Genomic DNA, 15,906 nt, shown 5'->3' on the forward strand with positions numbered 1-15,906 from the left:
CATTACAATCCCACTCCTCTTCTAATTATCTTCATTGTACCATAGCTTCCTTCTGACACCTTTTCCCCATGCTCTCCGGGAATCAATCATTGCCCACACTGCCCTGACTTCTGACATCTCTTCCCAAGAAGGTGCTCTTCATCTGACCAGACCATCTCTCTACGCCCTGGCTTCACATTCCTTTTACATGGAGATCTTCAGTGAAGTGCTGGTGCATTACTATCAGTACCGAGGTGACAAGATCAGGCCTTATGGCGACATGCTTGTAGTTGTAATCATATATGGGCCATTCTGCCCACCTCATCTGTACCAACCCCTTACATTAATCCCATTGTATTATCCCTCTATTCCCATCAGCGTCCTTCAGTTCTATTACTCATTTACATACTGGGAACGATTCACTGTGGTCCATTAACCTTCCAACCCCACATCTTTGCAATGTGGGAGGAGACGGGAGGAGACGGGAGCATTCAGGTGAGCCCACATGGTCACATGCAAACACCACACACACACCTGAGGTCACGATTGAGCCCAAGTATCAGGCACTGTGAAGCAGCCACTCTACTAACTCCGCCAGTATCTGAAAATCAAAAGACCACAGATGCTGAAAACCGGAAATGAAAGCAGAAATTGCTGGAACCACACAGCGTATCGGACAGCATCTGTGGAGAGAGAAATACAGATTTAAACCTTTCTACTCCACTTGTCAGAATTGGGAAACTGAGAAAACATGGTAGTAGCCACTGGGCTCCACACTTTGCCAGAGCTGGTGTGTCTAACAACTCTGCACCGTCCCAGTCCAGTGCCCATTGGTCCTTAAACACGGAGGGTTGGTTCCAGGATCTCCACACTCCCTGAGCCTGCAACTCCCTCAATGCCATAACCTCTTAGCCTCCGTTCCCCCCCCCCCCCCTCATCTGTCGAGGTTTTCATTTAGGAAGTCTGCTGTTGCAAAAAATAGCAAGATACACAAAATGCTGGTGGACCGCAGCAGGCCAGGCAGCACCTACCTGCCTGGCTGCAACCCACCAGCATTTTGTGTGTGTTGCTTGAATTTACTGGTGTTGCAAAAAAAGTACACTAATTTGCAAAACTTAACGGCCGCAATTGGCTAAGGTGCGTTAAGGATCAGGCCCTGCAAAGTCTTGTTTGCTCTGTCGTTACTTGGCCCTTGCAAACGGTATTTACAACCGTGGCTGCCTCTTCCAGAACTCCAAGCAACGAATCCCGTGTCGGAATCAATGGAAACATTACAAACATTGAATTAAGCCATGATCCTGCCCATCTGCTCGGAATGGTCAAGCGGCTGAGTTTCGGGGAGACGGTTGGGACTGCGACTCTGACTCTGGGCAGAGCAGTAATGTCGGTGCCCAGTCTGCTCGGAATGGTCAAACGGCTGAGTTTCGGGGAGACGGTTGGGACTGCGACTCTGAGTCTGGGCAGAGCAGTAATGTCGGTGCCCAGTCTGCTCGGAATGGTCAAGCGGCTGAGTTTCGGGGAGACGGTTGGGGTTGGGACTCTGTCTGGGCAGAGCAGTAATGTCGGTGCCCAGTCTGCTCGGAATGGTCAAGCGGCTGAGTTTCGGGGAGACGGTTGGGGTTGGGACTCTGACTCTGGGCAGAGCTGTAATGTCGGTGCCCAGTCTGCTCGGAATGGTCAAGCGGCTGAGTTTCGGGGAGACGGTTGGGGTTGGGACTCTGACTCTGGGCAGAGCAGTAATGTCGGTGCCCAGTCTGCTCGGAATGGTCAAGCGGCTGAGTTTCGGGGAGACGGTTGGGACTGCGACTCTGACTCTGGGCAGAGCAGTAATGTCGGTGCCCAGTCTGCTCGGAATGGTCAAGCGGCTGAGTTTCGGGGAGACGGTTGGGACTGCGACTCTGACTCTGGGCAGAGCAGTAATGTCGGTGCCCAGTCTGCTCGGAATGGTCAAGCGGCTGAGTTTCGGGGAGACGGTTGGGACTGCGACTCTGTCTGGGCAGAGCAGTAATGTCGGTGCCCAATCTGCTCGGAATGGTCAAGCGGCTGAGTTTCGGGGAGACGGTTGGGGTTGGGACTCTGAGTCTGGGCAGAGCAGTAATGTCGGTGCCCAGTCTGCTCGGAATGGTCAAGCGGCTGAGTTTCGGGGAGACGGTTGGGGTTGGGACTCTGACTCTGGGCAGAGCAGTAATGTCGGTGCCCAGTCTGCTCGGAATGGTCAAGCGGCTGAGTTTCGGGGAGACGGTTGGGGTTGGGACTCTGACTCTGGGCAGAGCAGTAATGTCGGTGCCCAGTCTGCTCGGAATGGTCAAGCGGCTGAGTTTCGGGGAGACGGTTGGGGTTGGGACTCTGACTCTGGGCAGAGCAGTAATGTCGGTGCCCAGTCTGCTCGGAATGGTCAAGCGGCTGAGTTTCGGGGAGACGGTTGGGGTTGGGACTCTGACTCTGGGCAGAGCAGTAATGTCGGTGCCCAGTCTGCTCGGAATGGTCAAGCGGCTGAGTTTCGGGGAGACGGTTGGGGTTGGGACTCTGACTCTGGGCAGAGCAGTAATGTCGGTGCCCAGTCTGCTCGGAATGGTCAAGCGGCTGAGTTTCGGGGAGACGGTTGGGGTTGGGACTCTGACTCTGGGCAGAGCAGTAATGTCGGTGCCCAGTCTGCTCGGAATGGTGAAGCGGCTGAGTTTCGGGGAGACGGTTGGGGTTGGGACTCTGTCTGGGCAGAGCAGTAATGTCGGTGCCCAGTCTGCTCGGAATGGTCAAGCGGCTGAGTTTCGGGGAGACGGTTGGGGTTGGGACTCTGTCTGGGCAGAGCAGTAATGTCGGTGCCCAGTCTGCTCGGAATGGTCAAGCGGCTGAGTTTCGGGGAGACGGTTGGGGTTGGGACTCTGTCTGGGCAGAGCAGTAATGTCAGTGCCCAGTCTGCTCGGAATGGTCAAGCCGCTGAGTTTCGGGGAGACGGTTGGGGTTGGGACTCTGACTCTGGGCAGAGCAGTAATGTCGGTGCCCAGTCTGCTCGGAATGGTCAAGCAGCTGAGTTTCGGGGAGACGGTTGGGGTTGGGACTCCGACTCTGGGCAGAGCAGTAATGTCGGTGCCCAGTCTGCTCGGAATGGTCAAGCGGCTGAGTTTCGGGGAGACGGTTGGGGTTGGGACTCTGTCTGGGCAGAGCAGTAATGTCGGTGCCCAGTCTGCTCGGAATGGTCAAGCGGCTGAGTTTCGGGGAGACGGTTGGGGTTGGGACTCCGACTCTGGGCAGAGCAGTAATGTCGGTGCCCAGTCTGCTCGGAATGGTGAAGCGGCTGAGTTTCGGGGAGACGGTTGGGGTTGGGACTCTGTCTGGGCAGAGCAGTAATGTCGGTGCCCAGTCTGCTCGGAATGGTGAAGCGGCTGAGTTTCGGGGAGACGGTTGGGGTTGGGACTCTGTCTGGGCAGAGCAGTAATGTCGGTGCCCAGTCTGCTCGGAATGGTGAAGCGGCTGAGTTTCGGGGAGACGGTTGGGGTTGGGACTCTGTCTGGGCAGAGCAGTAATGTCGGTGCCCAGTCTGCTCGGAATGGTGAAGCGGCTGAGTTTCGGGGAGACGGTTGGGGTTGGGACTCTGACTCTGGGCAGAGCAGTAATGTCGGTGCCCAGTCTGCTCGGAATGGTCAAGCGGCTGAGTTTCGGGGAGACGGTTGGGGTTGGGACTCTGTCTGGGCAGAGCAGTAATGTCGGTGCCCAGTCTGCTCGGAATGGTGAAGCGGCTGAGTTTCGGGGAGACGGTTGGGGTTGGGACTCTGTCTGGGCAGAGCAGTAATGTCGGTGCCCAGTCTGCTCGGAATGGTCAAGCGGCTGAGTTTCGGGGAGACGGTTGGGGTTGGGACTCTGACTCTGGGCAGAGCAGTAATGTCGGTGCCCAGTCTGCTCGGAATGGTCAAGCGGCTGAGTTTCGGGGAGACGGTTGGGACTGCGACTCTGACTCTGGGCAGAGCAGTAATGTCGGTGCCCAGTCTGCTCGGAATGGTCAAGCGGCTGAGTTTCGGGGAGACGGTTGGGGTTGGGACTCTGACTCTGGGCAGAGCAGTAATGTCGGTGCCCAGTCTGCTCGGAATGGTCAAGCGGCTGAGTTTCGGGGAGACGGTTAGGGTTGGGACTCTGTCTGGGCAGAGCAGTAATGTCGGTGCCCAGTCTGCTCGGAATGGTCAAGCCGCTGAGTTTCGGGGAGACGGTTGGGGTTGGGACTCTGTCTGGGCAGAGCAGTAATGTCGGTGCCCAGTCTGCTCGGAATGGTCAAGCGGCTGAGTTTCGGGGAGACGGTTGGGGTTGGGACTCTGTCTGGGCAGAGCAGTAATGTCGGTGCCCATCGCGCCGGCGCCGCGCCGACGTGCACCAGAAGTGACGAGAGACGGCGGGTGGGCGGCTGACATTGCTGAGCCTGCGAGCTGGGAAATGTCGGCAGTGCTGCTGTTGCATCACCTGAGGAAGAAGCGGTGGCAGGAGGAGGCAGAGGGGGAGGAGAAGGAGCCGCCCCACAGGTAGCGCCCCGCACCCTGCGGGCCTTTGATCTACTGATTAGCCCCCGCACGCGCCCGCATTGGGATTCCACCCCCCACCTACCCCCCACCCCCCACCCCGCCTGCGCTTATCTCCTCGGCAGGGACGACCCTTGCTCCGGCTCGGGATCTCCCATGAGGGCAGCCTGCCGTGCACCCGGAGGAGCAGCGCTGGGCTGCTCGGAATTGCCCCCGGGAACCGAGCGCAGAGACTAGGTGCCCCACTGACGCGGTGCCGCGCTGCCGCTGGATCAGCCGATACAGCCCCCCCACCCACCCTCTCTACCACCAGCACCACCACCAAAGCTGCTTGTAAAACTTCTCAACTGAGGCAGAGCGGGAAGTCTGCGACAACACTTAACCCCTTGACTTCCAGCATGTCGAAAAGGTCATCTATACTTGGACCCCTTTCCCTGCACATTGTGCCGCCAACCGCCTTTGCAATGCAAGGTTGTGAATACCCAGTTTTACAAGATATTTTCCCTGGGACGCAACTCATCCATTTGGTATACATGTATATTGATTTTGGCTGTTAATTCATCTGTTTACCCTCACCTCAATTTGACAATTTGACCCCATGTTTATAGGAAGTGGGATGGACGCCGCACATCTTGGCTGTGCAGAAACTTTGCTGCTTAATGACATTCACAAAATGCTGGAGAAACTCAGCAGGCCAGGCAGAATCTTTGGAAAAAAGTACAGTCAACGTTTTGGGCCGAAACCCTTCGGCAAGGCATAAAGGGTTCTGCACTGAAACATCAACTGTACTTTTTTCCACAGATGCTCACTGGCCTGCTGAGATCTCCCAGTAATTTTGTGTGTGTTGCTTGGATTTCGAGCATCTTGTTTGTGCTTAGTGACACTACCATGTACTTTGAATTGTGAGATTTCTAATTAATTCTGGCCTTGTGATTCTTTTGACAAAGTGGATAATTGTAATATTTTTCTAGAAGTTTTTTTGTGATCTCCTAAAAGTTCCGCCGTTAGATAATAAATATAGAAATGGGACAATAGGTAACAGAATTTTCATTTCCTTCCCCTTTTAAAACCTGTACTGTAGTTCTCCTGGCATTAAGAAGGGCAAGTCCCAGTCTGTGGTTCCCCACTAGTATTTACACAGTAATTTACACCAGTATTCACTGTATTTAAGATGTTTCCTTATTGCTGTGTGTGGGAGCTTGCTGGATACAGAGTATATTTCTGTTCTCTGGCTGTATGTTGTGTTGAGACTTGCTGGAATGAGATGGTGGTTGCAACCCAAGGAGAATTTTTCTGTACCTCCCCATGTTTTGTGATCTGAGCAAAGCTGGTATTTATTGCCCATGTCTTAACTGCTTTTGTGAAGGTGACGGTGAGCTGTCCTGATGAAGGTGCTTCCATAGTTCCTGGCTTCAGATCCAAAGACGATACACACTCAGTAACCGCTTCATTAGGTACAGGAGTGGTACCCAGTGTGTTCTTCTACCCAGTCACTCCAGGGTTCGACCTTGAGTAGGTGCCTTTCTGCACACCACTGTTGTAATGTGTGGTTATTAAGTTACTGCTGCTTTCCAGTCAGCCTGAACCAGTCTGGCCATTCTCCTCTGGTCCCATCATTAACGAGATGTTTCCGCCCACAGATCTGTCACCCACTGGCTGTTTTTGTTTCTCGCCCCATTCTCTGTAAACTTCAGAGACTGTTAACGTGTGAAGATCCCCGCAGTTGCTGCGATACTCAACCACTCCATCTGGCACCTCGGCCAAAGTCAGTCAGATCCTATTCCTTCCCCGGTCTGAAGGAAAACTTTTATCTCTTGACCATGTGTGATGCATTGAGTTGGTGCCACATGATTGATTGATTTGATATTTGCATTAATAAGCTGATGTACAGGTGTACCTGACAAAGTGGCCATGAGTGTATTTCCAAGCCAGAGAGTGGTAATAGCTAGCTGCCTCTCTGGATGCTGGCGTGTACCTGGTGCAGTGTCGCAGGAATCGTGCTGGGTCTGTTGTTGTTTGTCATCTATATCAATGATCTGGATGATAATGTGGTAAACTGGATCAGCAAATTTGCAGATGACACCAAGATTGGGGGTGTAGTGGACACTGAGGAAGGCTACCCAAGCTTGCAGAGGGACTTGGACCAGCTGAAAAAATGGGCTGAAAAATAGCAGCTGGAAGTTAATGCAGACAAGGTGTTGTGTTTTAGGAAGACAAACCAGAGTAGGACTTGCACAGTGAACGATAGGGCACTGAAGACTGTGAAGGACAAAGGGATCTGGGAATACAGATCAATAATTCCTTGAAAGTGGCTTCACAGATAGATAGGGTCATAAAGAGCACTTCTGGCCTTCATAAGTCAATGTACTGAGTACAGGAGTTGAGGTGTTATATTGTAGTTGTATGCGATGTTGGTGTGGCCTAATTTGGAGTATTGTGTGCAGTTCTAATCACCTGCCTACAGGGAAGATATCAGTAAGATTGAAAGAGTACAGAGAAACCTTACACGGATGTTGCCAGGACTCGAGGACCTAAATTATAGAGAAACGTTGAAAAGGTTAAGACTTTATTCCCTAATGTGTAGGAGAATGAGGGGAGATTTGATAGAGGTATACAAAATTCTGAAGGGTATAGATAAGCAGGCTTTTTTCACTAAGGCTGGGGGAGTCTAGAACTGGAGGCTGTGGGTTAAGGGTGAAAGGTGAAATGTTAAAGGGGAACATGAGGGGGAACTTATTCACTCATGAAGGCTCTACACATCCTGAGCTTGCGACTCTCTCAATGTCGTGGTCTCTCATTCTCTGTGACTCAGTCCTTTGTCATTTGTTAAGCTTTCCGCTGGGGAAATCTGATGTTGCAAAAGTGCACTCATTTGCAAAACTTAATCCTTTGTTACCTCCATCCTGTGTCAATATAGGTTGAAACCTCATTCTTTTACAGGACAGAGTCCACCTGAGACTCTCCTCCATGCCATCCCCTTTTACCCAATTGAACACCTTGTATTGGAGTCAGAAACAGAAATTGTTCAGCCACAACTTCTTTATGGGGAGGTGTGGAATGCTCTTTCTTGAGTCTCTTTCCTCTTCTGCCTCATTATGTTAGGCTGCTTTCCACTGTTGTCCTAAACCTGTAGTTCCACCCTCTCCTTCCTCTGGTCTACCTAGATGTTTCCTTCCTACTTACCACTGTTATTTCAGGGCATAGGCTAGTAACAGATGAAACCCACTGGTTTCTTTGGCTGCACAAGTCTAGGGAAGACACACTCCGGTCCTGCCAAACCCACGAGATGGAGATGGCTCTCCCACCCCAAACCTCGGTTTGTGTGGATGCTGTGTAATTTGCTGCCCTGTTACAGCTCAGTGCCAAGAGATAACAGACAGCACACCGCGTATGATTAAAGGAATTAGATTTATGAATCTTAAGATACCTAAAGGGTTAGTAAAGAAAAGAAAAAAAGCAAAAGGGGCCCATTATAATTAAATAGTCAAATGTGCACAAGTTGGAGCTCAACTCTTCCAAAAGTCATATTCACTACCTCTTGGTCGACTGCTGCACCTTGCCCCATCGAGTTAGGTCCCCCACTGGGTCGAATGCTACGATCGGTTCTCTCCAGTGTCTTTCCTCTTCATCCTCTGACGTACAAAGGACCCAGCTCACATTCCAAAGCACCCATTATCTCTTAACCATCACACCCAAACACTGCTTCTACAGAAAGACCATTACGTTAGCAGGGAAACCTTTCCCATGGTGTTGCACAGAGAAATAAGCACACAGCAACTCTATTACAATCTCCCATAATGTGCATTGAACACCATTTATTTACCTTTTTTGAGATACATCTTCCTTTTTCTTCAACCAAAGCATCCCAAGCTGTACTCTGCAGGTGCCAGTTCCAGTTCCTCCACTTCTGCTCTCACTTCCACGGAAGAGTTCCTCTTATCCTTGCTTTGGCAGTCTCCAAAGTCAAAGTTGAGTTTATTACTACCCACACAAGAACACGCGTACCTGGGTGCAGTGAAAAACCTCACTTGTACAACATCACTTGTACATAGCATCATATGAGCTGCATTCACGAAAAAAACTTAAACAGGATTTTTACAATCAGAGCAAAACAAAAACAAGGTGCATTTCAGTGCAAGGTGGTCCTAGTGTTCACGTTGGTGTTGAGTGCCATCAACTCATGGCGACCCACTGGATAGTCTAGTTGTCTGTGGGTTTTTCATGGCAAGGTACAGAAGTAGATTGCCTAGCCTTTCTTCCGGTCAGATACTGCTGCTGCCTAGGTTGGGACCCAGCCGGATTCGAACTCAGGACCCTCCTCGAAGCCCAGTGCTGATGCTACTACACCACCGTCCGGCCTAAGGTGTTCATTAGCTCTTGTAATTAGAGTTGTGCTGGCTTATTCAAGAACTAAATGGTTAAAGGAAAGTATGCGGTACTGTCCATCATGTCCGACAATGACAGGAAACCTGTGCGGGAGAGTTTTTAAAGTTGAAAGCTGTTTCACTGGGGCAGTTCCACCAGAAGTCCAGGTCCAGTGGAAGGAGTAGTTACAAACTGAGATATTCCTTGGTTACAGTGGGTGACCATGACTTCCTCTGCCTTGTCGTGCCCTTGGCTCTCCATAAAGCGTTGCAGAGCTGCCTTCCTAGCCATTGGATCTGAGATTTACTGTTGAAGGGAGGTAATTCCATGATAAATAACTGGTCCTGCTGCATTTCCAAGTCTCCAGTGTGACACCATTACTGACGTGATCTTCAAAGAGACTGTTGGAAGCTTCAGTGCAGACTCTTTCAAAACACTACCACCTCTTCCAATCAGGCACATTAGTCTTTGTAACTTGGTAGTTTCAGCCACAATGATATTCCAAATATTTTCTCATTTTCTTTCAGATTTCCCATGTACACAGTATTTCGCTTAATAACTTCAAAGAATTCTGCTCTTCCTGTAACCGATTCTGCCCTTTTTTATTCCTTTTACGAGATATAGTTTTTTCAGTGTCATATCCTCATTGGTTAACCTCTCCAGTTTCTCACCCAATCTCCCCCTCCCCCCTCTGTCTCTTTCTCTCTCTCTCTCTCTCTCTCTCTCTCTCTCTCTCTCTCACACACTCTCACGCTCACTCTCTCACTCTTTCACTCTTTCACTCACTCTCACTCACACACACCTTCTTTCTCCCCTCGGTCTGCATCTCAAAACCCACTCACCTCTGACCAGTGCTGGTTTGGGTGGGAATTCACTGACCTGTAACATTAACTCCTTCTCTTCATAGCTGCTGTGTGTCTTGTGCTTTTTTTTTCATTATTTCCTTTATTTTCAATGGATTTACCATTTGCTTGGGGAAAATTTCCTTTCTGACTGGTCATAGTTCCTTACCGTGACTTCATGTTTTTCTCCCAAAAGTTTCCTAATAGGTTTGAACTCAATATGTGCAAATAAGGTGCTACGTTTCCTCTATTACCACAGATGCTACTATTCAGAAGCTCAGTGTCTGTAAAGGCTGCAATTGCTTCTCGTTTTGTTAATTGGCATATAGTTATTTGAAAAGCAGTTGTGATTGTGATGCTCTTTGGAATTGATGTGGCTATCTATACATGTGTAATTATAGAATAATATACGTGATAGTTGTAATTGGATATTCTTGGTTCAATTTGTTAACTTATAGAAGGCAAATGCCTAGACAATTTAAGAATGATAACTTGCAGAAAGTTTGATCTGGGTAGTTGTTTAGTGAGAAGTTTTGAAAATCAAAAGCAGATGCTGGAAATCTAAAGCAAAAACAGAAAATGGTGGAAATAGTCAGCAGGCCAGGCAGCATCTGTGGGATGAGGAACAGAATTAACATTTCAGGTCAGCGATCCTTCATCAGAACTGCAAAGGAGACAAAAGGAGCTTGATAAGTTGCAGAGAAAGTTGGGAGGGAGGTTGTCGCTGATAGGGAAAAACCTGGGTGACTCTGGTTATTAACTGTAAACTAGATTATTTACTTAGTAAGTGAATGGAACACTTGGAGAGTGAGGGTACAGAGAAAAAAGACTGCAGGAGCTGCGAGGTGGTATGTGGAAAAGGCAAAGGGCTTTGTACTTTGTTTCTTTGTACTTACTGTGAATGCCTGCAAGAAAATTAATCTCAGGGTTGTATATGGTGGTGTAGATAATAAGTTGACTTTGAACTTAGTTTGGGGCCCTGAATGGAGGTGAATAAGCAGGAGTAGCACTTCTGCTTTCGGGGATAAGTGCCAGGAAAATAGATTAGTGGAGAGAGCTGAATGGACAAGGGAATCATGGAGAGAGTGATTCTTGTGGAAAGTATGGGGGGGGGGGGGAAGTAAAGATATGTTTGATGGAAGGATCCCATTGAAGATGGAGGAAATTGCAGAAAATGATGTGCTGTTTGAGGTGGTAGGTAAGGGCAAGAGGAACTCTATCCCTGTTAAGGCGACGGGAAGATGGGTGAGGGTGGATGCCTGGGAAATGGAAGAGATGTGGGTGAGAGCCACATCAGTGGTGGAGGAAGGGAAATGCATTCTGTGAAGAAGGAGGACATCTCTCATGTTCTTGGAAGGAAAGCTTCATCCTGGGAACAGATGCGGTGGGAATGAGGGAACGGTGGGAAGGGTTTTTACAGGTGACAGGGTGGGAAGAAGTATCATCAAAATAGCTGTGAGAGTTGTTAGCTTTATAAAAGATATCGGTGGACAGTTTATCTCCAGAGATGAAGATGCTGGAGATATGGAATTATTTAACAAAAAGTCATCTCTTGCGCCTGCAAAGTCCACTTTGAAGGACAAATAAATTTGTGTATTTGTTATCCATCTGTCATGTAAATCAGGTTTTCAAAGGTACCCTCATCTGAGAAATAGAAAGAGCGAATATACAAGGCATAAGTCACAGGGTGACAGCAGAGATCCTGGTCCCTGTTGCTTACTATGAGAGTAGATCAGTGGCTTGTGCACAGGTTGAATCTACCAGTTATAGGAGATGATTGAAGTCTGTGCTCTGCAGTGATTGTTGCATCCACTGGCTGGTCAGAATGTCCATTCTGGCCCATGCAAATATTCCAGGAGTATATGACAGTGAAGTGGAATGGAACTTGCCTTCATCTTCCGACAAGTTCCCAAAAGTTCGTGAACCCCAAAATGACCCCCACTGGCTTCAATCCACCGGGCAAGCAGTGCATCTTGCTGAACAGGGTTCTACAGTCTTCAGTGCCAAACACTGTTTCTGTAGTCTCTGCCATAACCCAGAGCACAAAATGGCCAAACTGTAACCTGTTGAATTGCCTTGTTAATTGTTCATCTTCTCTCTATCTCTCCTTGTTCTTATTTCTTTTCTCTGACTTTTCTGTATTCACCCTGACTTGCCCCACCCTGTTGTACTTGCAGACCTCACCCATGAGGTATTCTTTCTATTTATCTCACTGGTGACGCTCTGCCTTCCCCCTTGTCCCACCCACCGTGATTGCAGTTTGATCTGGGCAGAAACATTTTCAACCCTCAACAGTAAAGTACATTTTGTCAGAGCTGTTGACGGTGAGCCCAAGCCCTTTAATATACTAATCACTTCCCTAAAAGTTCCCTCACCTACACTTGCTCCATTTACATCTCAATTCCCAGGATCGGATCTAACAATGTTTGCTTCAGTGTTGGCTTGGGGATTGACAGATTGACCATCTCAATCGAAGGGACGGTTGGGTCTGTTCACACTCCCTTCATTATTCTGTCTTCTGCACCCTTCCCATCAACTGGTGACTAGCAAGAAGACATGGGAAGTATTATATTCTTTAACGCTAATTCTCAGTATGATCTTTGAAGGGCCCACTGTTCCTCCAGCAATGAAATGTTTCCCCAACTCAACATGCCACACCCATTCCCCACCTTCCCCCTACATTTTCTGATATCTTGTGTCCATGAATATTTAGTTTCCAAACATGACTTTGTTATTGAGCAGCGTCCCGATTCCAGGTAATGGTTTACCATCGCAGCTCTCTAACTTTACTTACCACACTCTCTCGATTTGTATTATCATGATTATCATGTATTATCTCCAGGCTAAGACTAATAGGCACTGGAGAAGTTTTTTCCCTACTGCGGTCACTTTGCTGAACAGTTAACTGCCGGTTAACTGTCGGCTAACTATTACTTGGATTGCACTACTTGTATGTATAATCTATATTTTCATTTATATTTATCATTATTATTGTTATGAGCAGAGACACAACATCTGCCGGAAGTAAATTCCTTGTATGTGTACAGGTACTTGGCGATTAAAGTCTGATTCTGATTCTGATCATAGACATCCTCTTTCCCTCGGCCTGTCTAGAATTGACTATTATTTACATCCTTCATGTACCTGAGGCGTAAAAATCTTTATGTTACGTCTAAATGTGCAATGTGCAATTATAGTAATTTGTAATAAATATTATGTGTAACAGGATAGCCAATATAACATAAAATACAGTTGCACCAGCATAAATTAATCAGTCTGATGGCCTGGTGGAAGAAGCTGTCCCGGAGCCTGGTGGTCCTGGCTTTTATGCTGCGGTACCATTTCCCAGATGGTAGCAGCTGGAACAGTTTGTGGTTGGGGTGACTCAGGTCCCCAGTGATCCTTCAGGACTTTTTTACACACCTGTCTTTGTAAATGTCCTGTATAGTGGGAAGTTCACATCTACAGATGTGCTGGCCTGACTGCATCGCTCTCTGCAGAGTCCTGCGATTGAGGGAAGTACAGTTCCCACACCAGACAGTGATGCAGCCAGTCAGGATGCTCTCAATTGTGCCCCTGTAGGAAGTTCTTAGGATTTGGGGACCCATACCAAACTTCTTCAACCATCTGAAGTGAAAGTGGCGCTGTTGTGCCTTTTCCACCACACCGCTGGTGTGTACAGACCACGTAAGATCCTCAGCAATATTTATGCTGAGGAACTTAAAGCTGTTCACCCTCTCATCCCCTATTCCATTGATGTCAATAGGGGGTTAGTTTGTCGCCATTCCTCATATAGGCCACAACCAGCTCCTTTGTTTTTGAGACGTTGAGGGGGAGGTTGTTTTCTTGACACCACTGTGGCAGGGTGATAGCTTCTCTGTAGGCCACCTCATTATTGTTTGAGATGAGGCCAAAAAATGTAGTATTGTCAGCAAATTTAATTAGCAGATTGGTGCTGTAGGTGGCGACGCACTCATGGGTATACAGAGAGTAAAGGAGGGGGCTTAGTACACAGCCCTGAGGGATACCTGTGTTGAGGGGCAGAGGTGAGGGAGCCCACTCTTACCAGCTGCCAACAATCTGACAGGAAGACCGGGATCCAGCTACACAAGGCAGGCTGAAGCTATTCCTTGTGCTGGTGGTGTTTGTCTCAGCCAATCCTTTGTGTAGAATCTTTTCTTCTTTTGAAAATGACACCCTGACTTCCAAATTCCTGCTCAGAATGATCTCAAACTCTGTTTCACACACTCACAGGGACATACACATCCTCACTCACACACACAAACTGATGCATACACACACACACAAACACACTCACACTCACATTCACACGGACATACACATTCTCACTCACACACACAAACTGATGCATACACACACACACAAACACACTCACACTCACATTCACACGGACATACACATTCTCACTCACACACACAAACTGATGCATACACACACACAAACACTCACATTCACACGGACATACACATTCTCACTCACACACACAAACTGATGCATACACTCATACAGACATACACACTCACACATACAAACTGATGCATACACATACAGACATACACACTCACACACATTCTCACTCACACACACAAACTGATGCATACACTCATACAGACATACACACTCACACATACAAACTGATGCATACACATACAGACATACACACTCACACTCACACATTCTCACTCACACACACAAACTGATGCATACACTCATACAGACATACACACTCACACATACAAACTGATGCATACACATACAGACATACACACTCACACTCACACATTCTCACTCACACACACAAACTGATGCATACACTCATACAGACATACACACTCACACATACAAACTGATGCATACACTCATACAGACATACACACTCACACTTACAAACTGATGCATACACTCATACAGACATACACACTCACACTCACACATACAAACTGATGCATACACTCATACAGACATACACACTCACACTCACACATACAAACTGATGCATACACTCATACAGACATACACACTCACACTCACACATACAAACTGATGCATACACTCATACAGACATACACACTCACACTCACACATACAAACTGATGCATACACTCATACAGACATACACACTCACACTCACACACACAAACTGATGCATACACTCATACAGACATACACACTCACACATACAAACTGATGCATACACTCATACAGACATACACACTCACACTCACACATACAAACTGATGCATACACTCATACAGACATACACACTCACACTCACACACACAAACTGATGCATACACTCATACAGACATACACACTCACACTCACACACACAAACTGATGCATACACTCATACAGACGCAGACAACTCACAGTCACGTTCACACTCTCACACAAATAGAATCACACACGCAGACAGACTCACACAACATTTATAGATTTACGTTTGTAAACATGCACCCCCCCCCCACCCCCGGATCGAAAGCCTATGTCATTTTCATCCCCACTCAAACCCTCCTGCTGCAGTTGGTGTTCTGTCCCAGGTTGAGTTGGTTTACTGTAAATATTATGGGTTACTGTTTTGCTTTGAAAGGAGATCCTCAGTAACTCACTGCAGTTTCAGGGACAGGAACGACTCTTGACTCCGTTGGCCAGTGATCTGAAAAGCCACTCATGCTGGAAATTGAATTAAAGTGTGAAAATGCTGTTAATATGCAGCATCCTTGGAGAGAGCAACAGATGATGATTCAGGTCGAACTTTAATTAAAGTTATCTCCAGTGGTTCCAATGTTTGATTGACCTGAATCATTTACTCCTTTGTCTCTCCACAAACGCTGCCTGACCCGCTGTAGCTTTCCTTGTTAGTGACCACCATGATGTCTTCTTTGGTTGTTATCTCCTGCACCAAGTGTGGCAGGCATGCGGGCAACTGTGGCCGTGACTTGGGTCAGGAAAAGAAATGGTGATCAGGGTGGAGAGCAGGGGTTGAGAACGTGAAATGATGGGTGAAGGAGGAGAAGAGTGGTCCAGGAGTAGGAATGGGCAGGACTGGGATTGAGGGAAATTGGTCACAGGCAGGCTGTAGCTCTCTGGGCTGAGTAACTGACCCAGCCATACACCCACAGCTCTCCATTGAGGCTTGCATCCTGCTAGGTGCTTTGATGCTAAGAAACACCAGTAACTTGGTCATCAGGCAG

General features: G+C 48.0%; 1 protein-coding gene across 1 annotated transcript in view; it reads left to right on the top strand.

The window, feature by feature from the left end:
• The first annotated feature begins 4,347 nt into the window (after positions 1-4,347).
• LOC132395854 (uncharacterized) overlaps positions 4,348-15,906 on the top strand; it is a 30,130-nt gene continuing 18,571 nt past the window's right edge. Inside the window, exon 1 of the mRNA XM_059972975.1 lies at positions 4,348-4,487. Within this exon, the coding sequence (XP_059828958.1) occupies positions 4,402-4,487 (86 nt within the window). The 5' untranslated portion in view covers positions 4,348-4,401. The remainder of the gene's footprint in view (positions 4,488-15,906) is intronic.

The sequence above is a fragment of the Hypanus sabinus genome, chromosome 6 (genome assembly GCF_030144855.1).
Source record: "Hypanus sabinus isolate sHypSab1 chromosome 6, sHypSab1.hap1, whole genome shotgun sequence".
NCBI classification, from domain to species: Eukaryota; Metazoa; Chordata; class Chondrichthyes; order Myliobatiformes; family Dasyatidae; genus Hypanus; species Hypanus sabinus.